A 16,610-nucleotide genomic window follows, 5' to 3' on the forward strand; every position below is an offset into this window, starting at 1 on the left:
GAAAAAAACTGGCACCAACTTACTAAAAAGAGGATTTAATCTTCACAGACAGTGACATTATATGGTGGAATTGAAAAATAAATAAAAATACTATTTTCCAGTGGTTTCTAAAATAAAGAGCTGCTAAAATTGAGATTAAAAATTATCTTTTGAAAAGTAATCCTTAAATCAATGGTATACACAAAAGACATTTTCATTTTACTTTATATAAAAGAGTTAAGCAACTAAATAATCTTATCAACCCTTTCATGCTTTGGATTTTTAAAATATGCTTTTTATTTTAGAACAGTTTTGGATTTACAGAATTCTTGCAAAGATAGAATAATTAGTTCTCGGATACCCCACACTCAGTTTCCCCTTTTATTTTTTTTCATTCACTTTTAAGGACGCACACAAAAGTTTCCCGTTATTAACATCTTGCATTAGTATGGTACATTTTTCACAATTCGTGAACCAATATTAATATGTTATCATTAACTGAAGTCCATCCTTTATTCAGATTTCCTTTGTATTTACCTAACATCTTTTTCTGTTCCAGGATCCTATCAAGGAATGGCATCATATTTAGCTGTCTTGTCTCCTTGAGCATTTCGTGATTATGACAATTTCTCAGACTTACCTTGTTTTTGATGACCTTGACAGTTTTGAGGACTACTGATCATGTATATTGAGAACGTCTCCAACTGGGCATTTTCTGATGTTTTTCTCATGGTTCAAATGGGATTTGACTCTTAAAATACCTTTTGCTTCATTCTTTAAATCTTAAAATCACCATAATAATTTGGATTATTACGATATTATAATCATCATGATAATTTGGATTATTAAGATATTACAATCATCATAATAATTGGGATTATTACTCAGATAATCATTTCAATCTGGTTAAAAATAAAATGTCTGAAAGTGTTCCTGCTACAGTAGATTTAAGTGAATTCCTTAAAGTGAATTACCACTCACACTAAACCTCTAAAACACAGCTATTATTTTATAAACTCTTAACTGCATAAAAACCACATTAATAATTAACATTAATGAATTAAGCTTCAAATAAGATACAGTAGTGAGTTCACAGCTAGGCAGTCAGTCACTCCTAAACTTGCAGGGAGTTATTTTTGATTCGGTTAACTTTATGTATTTTAAGTAACTAAATATATATTTTGATATATATTGTTTTCCAAATCACAGGTGGATTGAAAAAAAATTATTTTCCAACTGGCTTTAAGGAATAAAGAAATTCTTGAAATATGAGGGAAAACATGATTCCCTTAATATTACTAACTTGATGTTATAATGTATTAACTCTTACTATTAACCTATTCAAATTTAATAAAAGAATGTAAAAGTAAACAGTTTAGCACGTGAAGGGGAGGAAAATGAACCCCATTAATAAAGCCACTGAATCTGTGACAGGTCATTTTTCTCATGATGCAACTCACCTTATTTCTGATGGAAAAAATTCACAGGAATTTCTGTGTCAGTCAAGCTCCGGATTTCTACCCAGACTTTTATAAAATGTTTTAAAAAGTATGCCCCAGATTATTATTTGGCTTTCATTCTAAAGACAAGGTCGACAGACGTTGGATATGTTCAACACCCCAAGGGGAAAAGTTACCTGATATGACCTTCGTAAAGGTGAACCAGCTCTAGTCTTTGATTGGAGGAAAGATATAGATCGCTAGGCAGGTGGGCCAGCTCAGGATAGGAGTACTTTATTAGATGCAAAAATTACTAGGCTATGTTCTTACTAAGAATCTCGCAGCATATAATTCGAAACGGAAAACAAAACAAAACCTGTTAGGTACAGCATCCCAGAGCACAGAGTATCCACCCGGCAGATTCGTCAGTCACAGGATGGATTCACAGCTCTGACCAAGAGTCTCTGGGCATCAAAGACATTCCGAGACTGACTGACCGACTGACCATGGGGGCTCTGTAAGCATTTATCAGAAGAACCAATGAGGAAATGTCTTCACAAGAAGAGCACAGGCAGCCACCCACAGCCTCTTAGCAAATGCTTAAAGCCCCTCAGGCAGCTTCACAACAGTTTTGTCAATAAAAGCCAAAAAATCAGATGGACTTCTAAAATTTAACAAGTACACACATATCTTAGGGTGCTGTTCTCGCCGTTCCCCTTCTAAATGTGAGATCTGTAGGAGAGGCAGGTCCAGGGACTGAGGTCAAAAAGGAGACTATCATCTTTTGAGAGAAGCCTCTCTCCTGATTTTCCCATTTGTATCCCAGACTGTTAATACCTCAGACCACACAAAAGAAAATAAAAACAAACAAGTATAGTCCTTAAAGTGGCACTTCACTTCCATCCGTGTCTGTTTGCACATTGCATTTCTAGGAAATGGGAAAGAAATCATCTAATCATAGAAGGTCAAAAAGAAAGGGACATAAATCTCATCTGGTCCAACCACCCATCTGATTAATGAAGAGAAAGGTAAAGCCTTAATTTCAGGCTTCACAACAGCAGAAATTAAGGGCAGGGTTTGAAGAAAAACACACACACACACACACACAAGATTAAGCCCAGTTTCCTCTAGTGAATCAGGATTAATATGGAAAAAGCGATATACCTGTTGAGAGCTGATGTTTATAGGTTGTTTTAAAACGATCCATGTGACGCTCTCTAGAAGAGGTGGGACTGTAAGGGAACCAGGATACGTCCAATAATCCCAGCGTGGAGGAAGCAGAGATAATGGGTCAAAATTTGTGAATCGTGTTTGTTTACCCTGAGGAAGAAAAGAGAATTCCCACAAATTACAATGGGAAAGTTTTACACAGACCTCAAAAAAACATACACCCATTGAAATATTATTTCACTGGAATTCTGTAATTCATGGAATTATTTAGTATCTGCTTTTCAGATCTTAAAAAAAAAAAAGAATCTGCCTTAATCTAAATATTTAAGATGAAGTAGCGCATCACCTAGATTTATTTAAGAAGCTCAAAATTTATTTTTTAATGTAAGTGGTCTTTAAAATGTGTTGCAACTAAAGGTTTCCTCTGCAAAACTCCAATAAAAGAAACTAATTATGCAAAAATAGATGTAATAGGGATTGTTTTAGATGATTTAAGACCCCTTCATAATTTTCAAGAGATAAGTGGTAATAAGCTACTTCTGTTCTATTGGTCAAATATGTTCCAAACCTGCTTCCAAGCCGGCAGCATATGCTATGTCAAAGTCTGAATTTTTAGAAGAAGATAAGAGAATTCAGGAGAAACCAAGGAATATATTAGTCACTAGTAAATAGTAATTAATTTTACCTTTTCTTTAATGGAATCCAAAATGTCAGTAATCCTTTGCAGTTGGGGATTATGCTCACCAATCTGAAAACACAAAATTTCAGAAGAAATGGTTACTGTAGCACATCAGGTCTGAATCACTCCATTTCAGTCACTATTTTTAAATTCTTTTTTTTTAAAAAAAAACCTAACCCAGCCCAGAACAAACAAACAGTGATTGTTCTATAGTGAGGCTCTCTTTCACCTGGCAGCCTTATCACGCCAGAAAAATCTAAACAACAAGATAATATTACAGGGCTCCTTGGCTGAACTATAACTTCTATTCCAAAACTAGCAGTAACAGCTTCATATTTGTCAGCTTTATGAATGTTCAGGGTACAGATTCTCTTGAGAGAAACTTTGCTTAGGAAACTCTTACATAACACCTGCACTATTAAACCAGATGTGACTTTCAGACCTTAGATCCAAACCGACTATTGGTGACAATCAAAACATTAGATGAAAACATCTCCCACTTTCAGCTTAAAATGACTTGAGGTCCTGAATCAAGGGAATATATCATCATGAGGAGAATCCTTCAGAAAAATATATGTACTTCTTTTCATTTATTTGGGGTGTCCTGAATCTATCTGAAGGTTTTAAGTCCTTGGGATTCAAGTATAATGCCTTGCCCCACTTGGATCTCACTGCCACCACCAGACTTGGGGACCGAAAAAAGGAGCTGCTGCTATGCATGCCAGTCTCTGCTCTGCCCCATGCTTCCCCCTGTCCCAGTGCAACAACTTACAACATCAACATCACACAGAGTCAGGGGCATATCGAAAATGCACACCCTAAAGAATGTGGTCGCAGTGGGAGTTGAGCGGCCCAGCCCACCCACAGGTATTATGACAGTGATACCTCCTGTGAATATCAGACAAAGGAAAATACAACAGAATCTTTTAAAATGGTCAGTGTGTTTGGGACAAAACACTATTGTGGTCAAACTAGTGCTTCAAGAATCAGGAACTTGAATTTTACCCTACCCTGTATCTCCAAATATTGAGCAGTCAGGAAGAGCCTATTATAAAGATTTTCTTCTCAAGATCTCAGTTGTTACTTCTGCTACTATTGTTGCTGCATCTGCGTTTGCTATTCACAAAAAAATGATCAATGGACAATGAGACGTATCATAAGACAATGTTCCTAGGGTAGTTCTGGGCCCTTAGATGAACCATAAACTAATATACAAAACTTTAAAATTCACTTCAAAAGGAAAACATTAAACCTAGAACTAGTTTACTATTAAAAAATGGTAGACTGTCTACCCCGTGATTGAAACTCTTTATCCAACATGGTTGACTAGTTATTCAAAATGAAATTAGTGATTCTCACCTGCAAAAATACGCCCAAGACAGCTAGTCCATCTGGCTCATGAGCTGCCTCAACAAAGCTGGGGTATTTGTCTGAATTCCAGTGAACAACGTGGAGCTGAAAGGGAGGAACACAACATAATTCAAATGTTTTTTTTAAACACCCTTAAAAAATAAATGCAAATAAAACATTTATATAGATCGTCTGGTATTGTGCACTTATATGTATAATGTCCAGAATCCTCCTCTTTACTTTTGTCTAAAAACTAAAGTACACAGGTGAAGGACCATGTCACTTTGGTCTGTGGTGTTCTGTGCTGAAGTCCACATCACTAGAAGGCTCTGGAGCATCCTGTCAAGCCTCTCTAGCCCTAACAATCTCCAACCATTGCTCCCAAGTGACTCAGGGCTCCCCCATGTCCGCAAATGGGACTGCAATTGTGCAGCCTTCAATTAGACCCCAACTGGCGGCTGAGTCCAATGCACGAGTGCAGGGTCATAGGCAAGTGGAGAAGTCACCCTCCACACAGTAGGTATTCGGGGACAATCCTGCTGCTGAGGACAGTGCCAGTTGTTCCTGAAACCGCCAGTCAAATGTTCATCACTGCAGTTTAAGACTTTTTATGGCTTGAAAATGCAAATTCTCCTTAGGGGTAATTATTTTTAGTGGTATTTACACATTTTCTAATTTCTAAGAATATGTTCAGATCCTCTGTTGAGAGCAAGTTTTAATAGGGAAAAAGAGGCTTCAGGGTCTTGTAAACAGAGGCATCTGAGGAAGAAAATGAGAGGCAGCTGGTGTTACTGATGAGGGGGGAAAAAAGAAGGAAGAGACAAGGAGTTGGAGAACCCGGAACTCTAGAAAACAGGCTTCACCCACTTCACAACTTCCAAAGGTGTCCTAAATGTCCTACAATAGTAAACAATCCAGTATCCCAAACTCACAAACAAGTGTGAAGGGTTGTAGAATAACAATAAGGCAGAAGACCATTCTTAGAGGGTGTTCATTCCTGGTTAAGGGAAGGACAAACTGAGATAGAATCCAGAGGGCAATGCAGGCACCCAAATGACTTGGCCAAGATCATGACTCGGCCATGTTGTCCAAGGACCCTCCATGAAGGATGGACTTCAAATAAGATCTCTTTCAAATGAGTCCTTTTGGCACCTCGGGGAGGAAACACTTATTTATGAAGGGTTTCATGCACAAATCACCTTTCTGGCTGTTACAGAGAGAATTTAATATATTCACATGAATGTTTTTACCCCTTCCTTTAAATATAACTTCACATCTTACAGGCAACTAATATGGGAGGATTTCTAGATAAATAAGAGTTACCATAAACTGGGAACTATAAAACTATAAAATAGTGCACCATTCACAAACAATCAAGGCAGACTGTGGCATATCCAGATGGAAAATACAAAAGCGGATTCTTCTGGTGCCATGTTCTATGTTGATGTCAGATAGCTGGGAGAGGCACAAAGCCTGAAAATATTGGATGATGAAACAAAATTCATTTGGCTCACATGAGACAGATGATATTCCACTGTAAGGGAGAGGGAGGAAAGTATGCTAAAGTTGTTTTAAGTGGCTCCTTGCCAACATAGTTCACTTAGTAAGAGATGACACCAAGGAGATAGAAAGATGTGAAATGCCCTCTCTATGTTCACAACTCCAACGGATTAGAAAATGAATGTGTAACTAAAGAGACATAAATCTATCTGTATATCCTTCCACTGGTTAAGAACAACAATTGTTTGAAATATTATAGGAGACTAAAGCAAGAAAAATGTTTTGTTTTTTTAAACAAGTCCTTCTCTCTGCCACACACTTTGCTTAACTGGCAGCAGTATCTTCAGAGCAACTGATATCAACTTTATTAGCATTTGTATTTGAACTAAAACTCAAACAAACAACAAACTCACATTTCCTAACAGTGACAGCCACAGTGATTTGAACTGAATGACAAGAAGTTATAGTAGCCACTGCAAAAATGGAAATAAGATTCTTCCCTATTGGAAAGCAATTTCTTTTTTTTTTTTTTTTTTTTATTTAGTTATTATTTATGGCTGTGTTGGGTCTTCGTTTCTGTGTGAGGGCTTTCTCTAGTTGTGGCAAGTGGGGGCCACTCCTCATCGCGGTGCACGGGCCTCTCACCATCGCGGCCTCTCCTGCTGCGGAGCACAGGCTCCAGACGCGCAGGCTCAGTAATTGTGGCTCATGGGCCTAGCCGCTCCGCGGCACGTGGGATCTTCCCAGACCAGGGCTCGAACCCGTGTCCCCTGCATTGGCAGGCAGACTCTCAACCACTGCGCCACCAGGGAAGCCCAGCAATTTCTAAATAATAGTATTATTCAACTTTAGCATTTTTTATTTATTTATTTATTTATTTATTTATTTATTTATTTATTTATTTATTTATTTTTGGCTGTGTTGGGTCTTTATTTCTGCGCAAGGGCTTTCTCTAGTTGTGGCAAGTGGGGGCCACTCTTCATTGCGGTGCACGGGCCTCTCACTATCGCGGCCTCTCTTGTTGCGGAGCACAGGCTCCAGTCGCGCAGGCTCAGTAGTTGTGGCTCACGGGTCTAGTTGCTCCGCGGCATGTGGGATCTTCCCAGACCAGGGCTCGAACCCGTGTCCCCTGCATTGGCAGGCAGATTCTCAACCACTGTGCCACCAGGGAAGCCCTCAACTTTAGTATTTTTAAATTGCATACTATTGCTACATAAAATGTGCTCATTAATGTTTAAATCGTAATTTTACTATCAACTACACATTTAATATGCTCATTATGTATTTGGCATAAATTGTAATCAGATAAAGTTCCAAATATGCAGTGAACTATTAGCCTACTTTTTGTAGATAGGTGACTCTTGGGATAAAGTCTTTCATGATTTAGATTACTTTAATCTCTGTAATGTCACAAATCATTAGATTAGGCTCCAAATTAAATTTTTAAAGGTTACAGCTTTGAATGTTTTTTTTCCTTTCATTTTTTTCTTCACATTTTTATTTTTTAAGAGGACACAACTTGATGGTAGTCCTGAAGTTAGGTACAAAGGTAGCTGGAAAAACTAAACAACCCCTAGGAATCACTTCGATAGCCAAGCACAAAGGGATCCTTTTGAACCTGAAACCAAATGCAAATGACTCCCAAATACCTTCATCTCCCACCCTGACCTCTTCTTTAAACTCCAGGTTTGTATCCAGTAGCCTACTTGAACACGAGACTAGAATATCTATAGTTGTCTCTCCAACTTAACATGTCCAAACAGACAGTTCATTACTGTCTGCAGCCTGCTCCTCCCTGGACTTTCCCATCTCAGCAAATGGCACAACCATTCTCATGGTTGCTCAAGCCAAAATCTTAAGAGTGTTTCTAGATTCCTCTTTTTCCTTCCTTCAATCTTGACATCCTTCTCCTTGGCAAGTCCCATGGATTTTACCCCCCAAACATATGGATTCATCTAGCTCTCTTCATCTCCACCACCCCACAGTACAAATCACCATCATCGCTCATGTGAACACGTTCATAGCCTTCTAGTTTGTCTCCCTGCTTCTTCAATGTTTGCCCAAACTCTTAGCCACGGAGCAGCTAGTTATATTTTATAAAATATAAAGCAGAACATGCCACAGCCCTGCTCAAAACCCTCCATTGTCTTTGTCCTGCTACATGAAGATAAACTCCAAACTGCTCACCAAGCCCCCCAAAGCCCAACGTGGTATGGCCTCTGCAGGCCTCTCTGGAACATGGCTAATAATTTCTCCTCTCTCATTAATTCCAATCCTAGAAGCCAATGTCTTTCTCTTCTAGAACATGCCAACCTCATTTCTGCCTGAGAGCACCTGTACCTGCTGTTCCCACTTACCAGAAAGATCTCCCTAGGTTTCCTCAGAGTGGCTTCTTCTGGTCATTCAGTCTCAATTCACTGATCATCTCAAAGAGGCCTTTCTTAAGCACCCAGTCACTCTACCAGATCATATGGTATTGTTCCTATCAAAGAACTTACCACGTCCAATTTATTTATTTGTTTATTGTCGACCTCGAACACCCACCAACCCTGAGGTCTGACCCAGACTTCCTCTTCTTCCAGTTACATTCCTATCTCAAGCCAGAAACACTGACTCCTTCCCTCCCTCACCCTCAACCCCAAGTAATCACCAAAGCCCACTGAAGCGGCACTTCCAGCTAGCCAGCCCTCCAGCTGCACTATGTCCTATTACCTGGAACATTCCCGAAAGCCTCCTGACTGGTTCCCTTTATCCACTCCTGCTTCAATCCAATCTATTCTCAAACTATAGCTTGAATGATATTTTTAAAACACGTGTATGATCACTTCCTGATTCAAAGCCAATCAGTGGCTTCTTGTTGCACTTAGAATAAAGTTTGCAATACTTAACGTGACTTACCTTAGTAAGATCACATGCCTCTAGCCTCCCAACTTTACCCCTGACAACTCTCCCCTTTTTACTTCATGATCTAATCACACTGGCCATTCTGTTCTTCAAATATGTGATAATATGTTATACTCTTCCCCACCCCCAGTCCTCACACATGATTCTATGCAGGTGCTCTCCCCTTTGCCTGGCTCACTCCTGCTCCTCCTTCAGGTTTGGGTAAAGCCTTTTCCATGAGGAAGTGTTTCCTGACCCATCCCTCCTCCTTCCCAGCACTCCCTTCAGGATGAGCACGAGTAAGTTGGGCCAAGATGGGGACATGCTAGGATCTCAATGAATTCTTAAAAGAATGAATGAATGCATACATGCATGAACAAATGAAATAAATAGCCTTAAACATACATTAAAGAACAGTGTGAAATTCCAGTCAACACTTCATCTTCTTCAGGAAGGAAAACCTACAAAGATGGGCCTTGCTCTGCAAGTAAGGACTCTGCACCTCTGACTAATTTCAGGATATGAGGGCCCTTTCCAGGAAACCACTTGCCAACAGAGTCAACCTCTCTGAGAGTATACTTTCAAGTTTATGAAGTTAGAAGGTGTAAACATAAAGCAATGTGACCAATTTTCCTAAGTGGCTTTGGAAAATTACAGTTCAGTGATCCAAAGCCAGTTCTTAATCTGCACAAAACTTTTGAAATTTAAAACATGTCAAATTTAGAACACAAAACTTTAGAAAGCAAACATGAAAACTATTCAGTAGGTGATATAAACTGAGACACTGTACAGGTTCAGGAGTCCTGCTTTGTAAATTCTTGGCATCTTTTGTCCACTTTGGATGTAGATTTTATTCCTCCACCCCAAGGACAGAGCAGGTCCCATACCCTAAGCACTCGGCCTCAAGCAAAAGTGTTTTAGTAGGCAAAAAGGACGTTTTGGTTGATAGTCTCAGAGAGCAGATGTATAAGTCAACAGAAAAATAAAACTGGAAAGAAGTCTGTTTGCTGAATCTCTCTGAGCAGCAGGACTATAAAAGAGTGTCTCAACTCCACAGCTCTGTAATCACAAGAAACATGAAGAAAAACTGTACTTGCCTGGTAACATTTGCTCTGTCTTGCCTAGACGACTCACAAGCCACATTATATATTTTCACATAAGTAGCTTTGGTTGAGTCATACAATAATTCACTTTCCTCTCATGGTAAAGCTGGGTGTTAGCAATATTTAACTGTATTAAAACTTGAAGTATATTATGCTTTGTCCTTTAACCAGAGGATTAGAAAAAGTAGAATATTATTAATGAATATGATTATAAGGAAAAGAAGTTAACTCCCCAATGGAAAAAAACAAGTCAATGAACACTTCATCCTATTCTGCTTTACCAACGACCTGAATAATTACAGACTCCATTTTAATACCTGGGGTTGTAGAGGTAATGTAGAGTTTAGGAGAGTTTGTGACTTTACTTTTTTTTCCCTAAGAGGAACTTGGCCACTTACTATTAACTATATCATATGGACTTTACATGATCTTAGTATATATTTGTGTCTGGACCAAATGTGTACACAGTTGGGCCTAAACCAAATGTTTCTTTCTCTCCCTTCTCACTGGCTTTTCAGGAAATACATCAGAGTTTATAATTGGTATCAGACAGACATGGGTTTCAAGCCATCTCAACTGCTTCCTAGCTGGATAAGTTACTTAGTCTCTCTAAGTCTCCAGTTTATTCATTTCTAAAATGGGCACAAAAACCCTAATCTCTAAGACTCAGAAGGGCCAAACGTGTGGCTCTCATGTTGATAAACTCTCATGCTGAAAGAATAAAGCAATTTCAGCCACTGAGATACCTAATCTGGCATAAAGAGAGTTGTCTTCTGTGTCCCCAAAATCCCGTCACATAGAAAAACTCTGAATGATGAATACAAGTCTGATGGCTCACCTCTGCGGCATATCTCACGCCGTCCACCACGTGTTCAGAGCCATGATCATCGGTGGACCCCCAGTGAAGGTGAAACTGTCGTAACCTGTAGCTTCCGGTGAGAGGACCCCCACGCAGAACTAAACATCAATACATTTTAAATTGTCAGCAAGAAAAAAAAAATTTACACATCCTGTCACAACCCACAGCATCTCCCTGGATCACTCAACATCTCCATGTCCTCCAAGGAATTTTTTATAAATGTCATTCAGATGGCTGACAGGAATACAACTTTTAAATATATGAGGAGTAAAAAACAAACATTTTAAAAGGTTAAAGAGTCCACAACAACGATTTTTATGGAATATCTTGGAAATTAAAACAGACACACTGGTTAAAAGTAGCAGAAACTGGGAGTTTGTAGAGGTAAAGAATTGTTCTGTTTAATGGAGGATGTCAGCCTCTCTAAATAAAAATGTGATGTGCTAAGAGCTCCATCTTGAATATGGTAGAGCAGCCTAGCAATACGGTCAGAGAATAGGCTTCAGCGTTAGGAGAACGCTGAACGCTCTATTTACTAACTGTGTCATCTTGCACAAATCCTTTAACTTTGAAACCTCAGCTCTCCTGTCTATAACCTCCAGAGAGTAACGTTACCTCCTCCTGATGCTGTTGTGAAAACAGAAGAAAAATTGAACACAAAGCACTTATCATGGGCTTCCCTGGTGGCGCAGTGGTTGGGAGTCTGCCTGCCAATGCAGGGAACATGGGTTCGAGCCCTGGTCTGGGAAGATCCCATATGCCGCGGAGCAACTAAGCCCGTGAGCCACAACTACTGAGCCCGCGCGGCTGGAGCCTGTGCTCCGCAACAAGAGAGGCCACGATAGTGAGAGGCCCGCGCGCCGCGATAGTGAGAGGCCCGCGCGCCGCGATGAAGAGCGGCCCCCACTTGCCGCAACTAGAGAAAGCGCTCGCACAGAAACGAAGACCCAACACAGCTATAAATAATAAATAAATAAACAAATAAATAAACAAATAAATAAAAATAAAAAGACAAAACTGTAGTCCCCAGAGGCTCTCATTATTAAAAAAAAAAAAGCACTTATCACTGCCTGGCAGAAAGTCAGCATGCTGGACACGTTAGCTATTATTACTATTTTATTGCTGTTATGATTACTACAAAAACTGGCAAAGTAAGCATGTCTTTTATACTTGAATTCTATGTTCTTGGGGAAACATGAAATACAGGACAAAATTAACTCTTTTAAAATAATCCGTCATATCTTTGTCACTTTGGCAGAGTATATTTTAGTACTTTGCCTCAACACATATGATCTCTAAAATCGTGGCAATAGAATCATATCTTAAGTATACAGAAAAGCTTTTTAGTAGAAAACATAGTCATAAACCGTCTCCTCCCAATTAATCTTTATTGAGCATGTTTTAAAGGATATGTGAAGATATGGAAGCATCGCATGCTGATTACATCAAAAGCACTGCTAATCTCTCATTGACATTCCAACAGGATTAAGTGTTGGATTGGTATGGTGCAGCCTTAAACAATAGTTTGATTTAAATTACCCTCCTCTTCAGAAGATATATATATATATATATATATATATATATATAAAATCTCAAAATTTGTCAAGAATGATCCACCTTATATAAGAAGCAAAAGATGTTAAGAGGTATCGCATGCAGTTTTCTACAAACAACAACAAAAAAAAGGACAAGATAATACATCTGTCTAAGGCACACTCCTCTTTGAGCTATACTGTAGGAGAAAGAATGATCCAGACTGCCATCTGTATTGACCAGTACAACTGAACTCATTTCTCCCTTACTTGGTTTGACTCGGCTGAAGTTGAACATCAGTAATTAAGAGTTGGTATAGTAGTTGGAATCAGCAGACGTGGGAATAGTCCCAGCTTGGCTACTAAACTATGCCACTTTTCAAAACTCATTTAAGCCTCTATGGGCTTCAGCTTTCTTGTCTATATTTGTGATTGTTTGTCTCTGTTTAATTAGGAGATCGGACTGGATGTTCTTTAACTTCTACAATTCCCGAAACTGCCTAAGGAAAAAAAAAAAAAAATGGGAGCGTATGTAATAAAATCTTTTGTAAGGTTGAATGGTTGGGGCTTCCTTTAGACTCATCTGCATCCAGATTTCTTTACAATAAATAAAGATAGCTATGTTCAGAGCCCTCTGAAAAATAAAAGAGAAGGGAGAATCACTTACACCAGACTCTAGGGCTCGCTCTTCTGTTACTCTGTCACGAACAGATAATTGTACTGTTTCTTCTCCCACGGAACAATGTTCACGAGGGCAGAGACCGTCTGCTCGGGTCTCTGTTGCACCCATCCCATCACCTAGCACAGTAACCATCACAGAGGAGATGCACAATAAATATTTGATGAAGGAATGAATAAAATATTTGATTTGTATTTAAACAAACAGTTTCAAAGATGATTCACAGATAAATTAATTTAAAAGGCACATTTCCCTGACTCCATATAGCATGGATGCAGTGGCATTCCAAACAAAAAGAAATCAACAGCTCTATTGTCTCTTTTTCCCTTGCTATTGTATAATAAGACCTGAGCTGAACCATGAAGTCATTCCTTCACAGATAAAAAGCAGATTAGGGAGCTTGAGTGATAGATGTGGAATTGACTTTGGGAGAAGATGCAAACAAGCTGGCTCAGGAGAAAGAAAGTGATACCAAAAAACACACACATTATTAGGGAAACATCCAAGAGTACTGGTTGATCTCTGGAAAACCTCCTCTGAATCCAGGGTTTAAAGCCAGATTAGCACGGCTCTGCTTAGTTAAGCAACAGAGATTGCCTTACTCTTTACATATCTGGACTTTGAGTGTTTTAACTAAAATATCCACCCTGGGACTATGATGAGCAAATGTCTAATCATGAAGACCATTCTCTTGGAGCAGTGCTCTACCAAAGGAACACAGAGTGGGAAAAAATGAGTCACAATACCAAGGTTAATCACCAGCGTTGAGATGGTCTATAATAAAACAACTAAACAGCTAAACTATGACATAAAATGACTAATGGTGACAAAAATTATTTTTTAATGAGGATGATTTAGTGTTTTCAAGAGTCAAATTATTCATCTTACCTTCCAACCTAGATGAATAAATATATATTGTTTCCATCTTATGTTTGAAAACTAGTAATTATTTCTCCAAAATCACACTTAGCATATATATATATATATATATATATATATATAATACTTCATATATCCCTCCATTAAGATTTTTTAAAAAGTCTATTCCAAATAAAACTCTCATATAAGAGGTCTACAGAGATCAAGAAACCAGAGTTAATTTTTTTTTTTTTTTAAACAAATGCCCTTGGTATTGGGTTTTTTTTTCCTTAAAGGTGTAGGCTTATTTATTCATTTATTTTTGGTTGTGTTGGGTCTTCGTTTCTGTGCGAGGGCTTTCTCTAGTTGCGGCAAGTGGGGGCCACTCTTTTTTTTTGTTTTTAAAAAACATCTTTATTGAAGTATAATTGCTTCACAATGGTGTGTTAGTTTCTGCTTTATAACAAAGTGAATCTGCTACAGATATACACACGTTCCCATATCTCCTCCCTCTCGCATCTCCCTCCCTCCCACCCTCCCCATCCCACCCCCCCAGGCGGTCACAAAGCACCATGCTGATCTCCCTGTGCTATGCGGCTGCTTCCCACTAGCTATCTATTTTACATTTGGTAGTGTATATATGTCCATGACACTCTCTCATCCTGTCACATCTCACCCCTCCCCCTCCCCATATCCTCAAGTCCATTCTTTAGTAGGTCTGTGTCTTTATTCCCATCTTGCCATATTACTCAGCAATAAAAAGAAATGAAATGGAGGTATTTGTAATGAGGTGGATGGAGTTAGAGTCTGTCATACAGAGTGAAGTAAGTCAGAAAGAGAAAAACAAATACAGTATGCTAACACATATATATGGAATCTAAGGAAAAAAAAAAAGGTCATGGGGGCCACTCTTCATCACGGTGCACGGGCCTCTCACTATCGCAGCCTCTCTTGTTGCGGAGCACAGGCTCCAGACGCTCAGGCTCAGTAGCTGTGGCTCACGGGCCCAGTTGCTCCGCGGCATGTGGGATCTTCCCAGACCAGGGCTTGAACCCGTGTCCCCTGCATTGGCAGGCAGATTCTCAACCACTGCACCACCAGGGAAGCCCCAGAGTTAATTTTAAAGTCTGAGAAAATTTTAATAACTTAGTAAAAGGATTTCTGTCATTTGCTATATGCTATATGCTGCAAAGACCAACTAGGAACATATGCATTACACTTAACTTTTTTTTTAATTGTTAGTAATTTGCTTACTCTACTCACTTTCTGAAACTACACTGTAGTCAGTTGCCTAAAATGATAAGCAAGGCTGGCAAAACAAAATCAGAAAAAAATTCATTTAAAAAGCAAAACACTTGGCTGTTCACACATTTACTGTCTATCTCACTAGGATACAAACTCCTTTAAGGCAGGATTGATCTCATTCTCTTGTATACCCAGTGCCTAGGACAGTGCCCGGATCAATTAAATGTTACTAACATAAAGTAAGAAAGAGACCTCACCTGTAGAAACACTCCCCCACAAACTTCAGTTTGTAAGGATGCTACTGAAGTGACCTGGGCATCCCTAAAGAGCATAGTCTTAGGACCTGTGAATCTAATAAAAGTCAGGGACTGATCACTGTATGGTAAACAGTTCTCTGAAGTAAAACTAAATGAACATCACATCTATGTTTTGCTTGGAATCTAGGAAAAGAAGAAACAAAGAGCACAAATCTGCCAGGATTATAGTGAGAGAGAGAGAGAAAGAGAGAACGAAGATAGGAATGGTCTTAGCTACTGGGGCTTGAATTCTTCTCAGAGCCAGGACAGTCTTCATTAGTCTGGCTTCTGGCTTCCTTTGCTCTGAGCATGTGCACATCAAGTTACTCTCTGATCACTCATTCATTCAACAATTCTTAAGAGCTTATAATGGGCCAGCAACTGTGTTCAATGTTAAGTACACAATGAGCAAGTCCATCCCTATCCTCAAGAAACTTACAGAAGGAAACATAATTATAATCAAGTTTTGTAATACATCATTGTCAGATTACCAATTTAGTTTCCTGTATATCTTGGCTTGGTGCGGGGGCGGGGGGGGGTGGATCACAGAACTAAGGTATGCTTACCCCCCCATCTTTTTCTGGTTTTTTTCTTTTTTAATATATAATTTAAGATCTTGTACATTTGGTTAACTTCAGGCAGTTACCTAGAACTAGATAACAGGATTATAACTAAGAAATTGACAATTTTTAGAGATGAAAATTAAAGAACAGTCACTGAATCCATCAAGTTACTAGCATTCCTAGTAGGCCTTTCTTAGCAAGAAAGAAACTTCTTTCCTTTTGACATCTTTTTAAAATTTCAGCACAACATATCTTATCCACAGAAAGGACACAGACCATTATTATTTATTATTATTTTTATTATTAGTTATTAGTAGTTATTGAGTATTTACTATATGCCAGGAACTATTTCATTTATTAAAACTTAAAAATTAGTACCACAGCCTTTAAAATTTAAATGTTCAAACAATGAATAATCCAGCAATGTTTAAACTATTTAGGTGTCAAATGGTAAACATTAATTGATTTCTGGTGG

General features: G+C 38.7%; 1 protein-coding gene across 3 annotated transcripts in view; it reads right to left on the bottom strand.

Annotated features, from left to right (window-relative positions):
- CA13 (carbonic anhydrase 13) overlaps positions 1-16,610 on the bottom strand; it is a 32,033-nt gene that overhangs the window by 8,614 nt on the left and 6,809 nt on the right. For 2 of the 3 annotated variants that reach the window (XM_057532467.1, XM_007180136.2), the window contains 4 exons: positions 10,942-11,060; positions 4,627-4,722; positions 3,274-3,336; positions 2,583-2,738 (listed from right to left, as the gene is read on the bottom strand). In XM_057532467.1, coding sequence (XP_057388450.1) covers positions 2,583-2,738; positions 3,274-3,336; positions 4,627-4,722; positions 10,942-11,060 — 434 coding nt within the window. Of the gene's footprint in view, positions 1-1,794; positions 1,934-2,582; positions 2,739-3,273; positions 3,337-4,626; positions 4,723-10,941; positions 11,061-16,610 lie in introns of all 3 variants that reach the window. The other variant, XM_007180137.2, reaches the window with a different exon arrangement.

The sequence above is a fragment of the Balaenoptera acutorostrata genome, chromosome 17 (assembly GCF_949987535.1).
Source record: "Balaenoptera acutorostrata chromosome 17, mBalAcu1.1, whole genome shotgun sequence".
NCBI lineage: Eukaryota > Metazoa > Chordata > Mammalia > Artiodactyla > Balaenopteridae > Balaenoptera > Balaenoptera acutorostrata.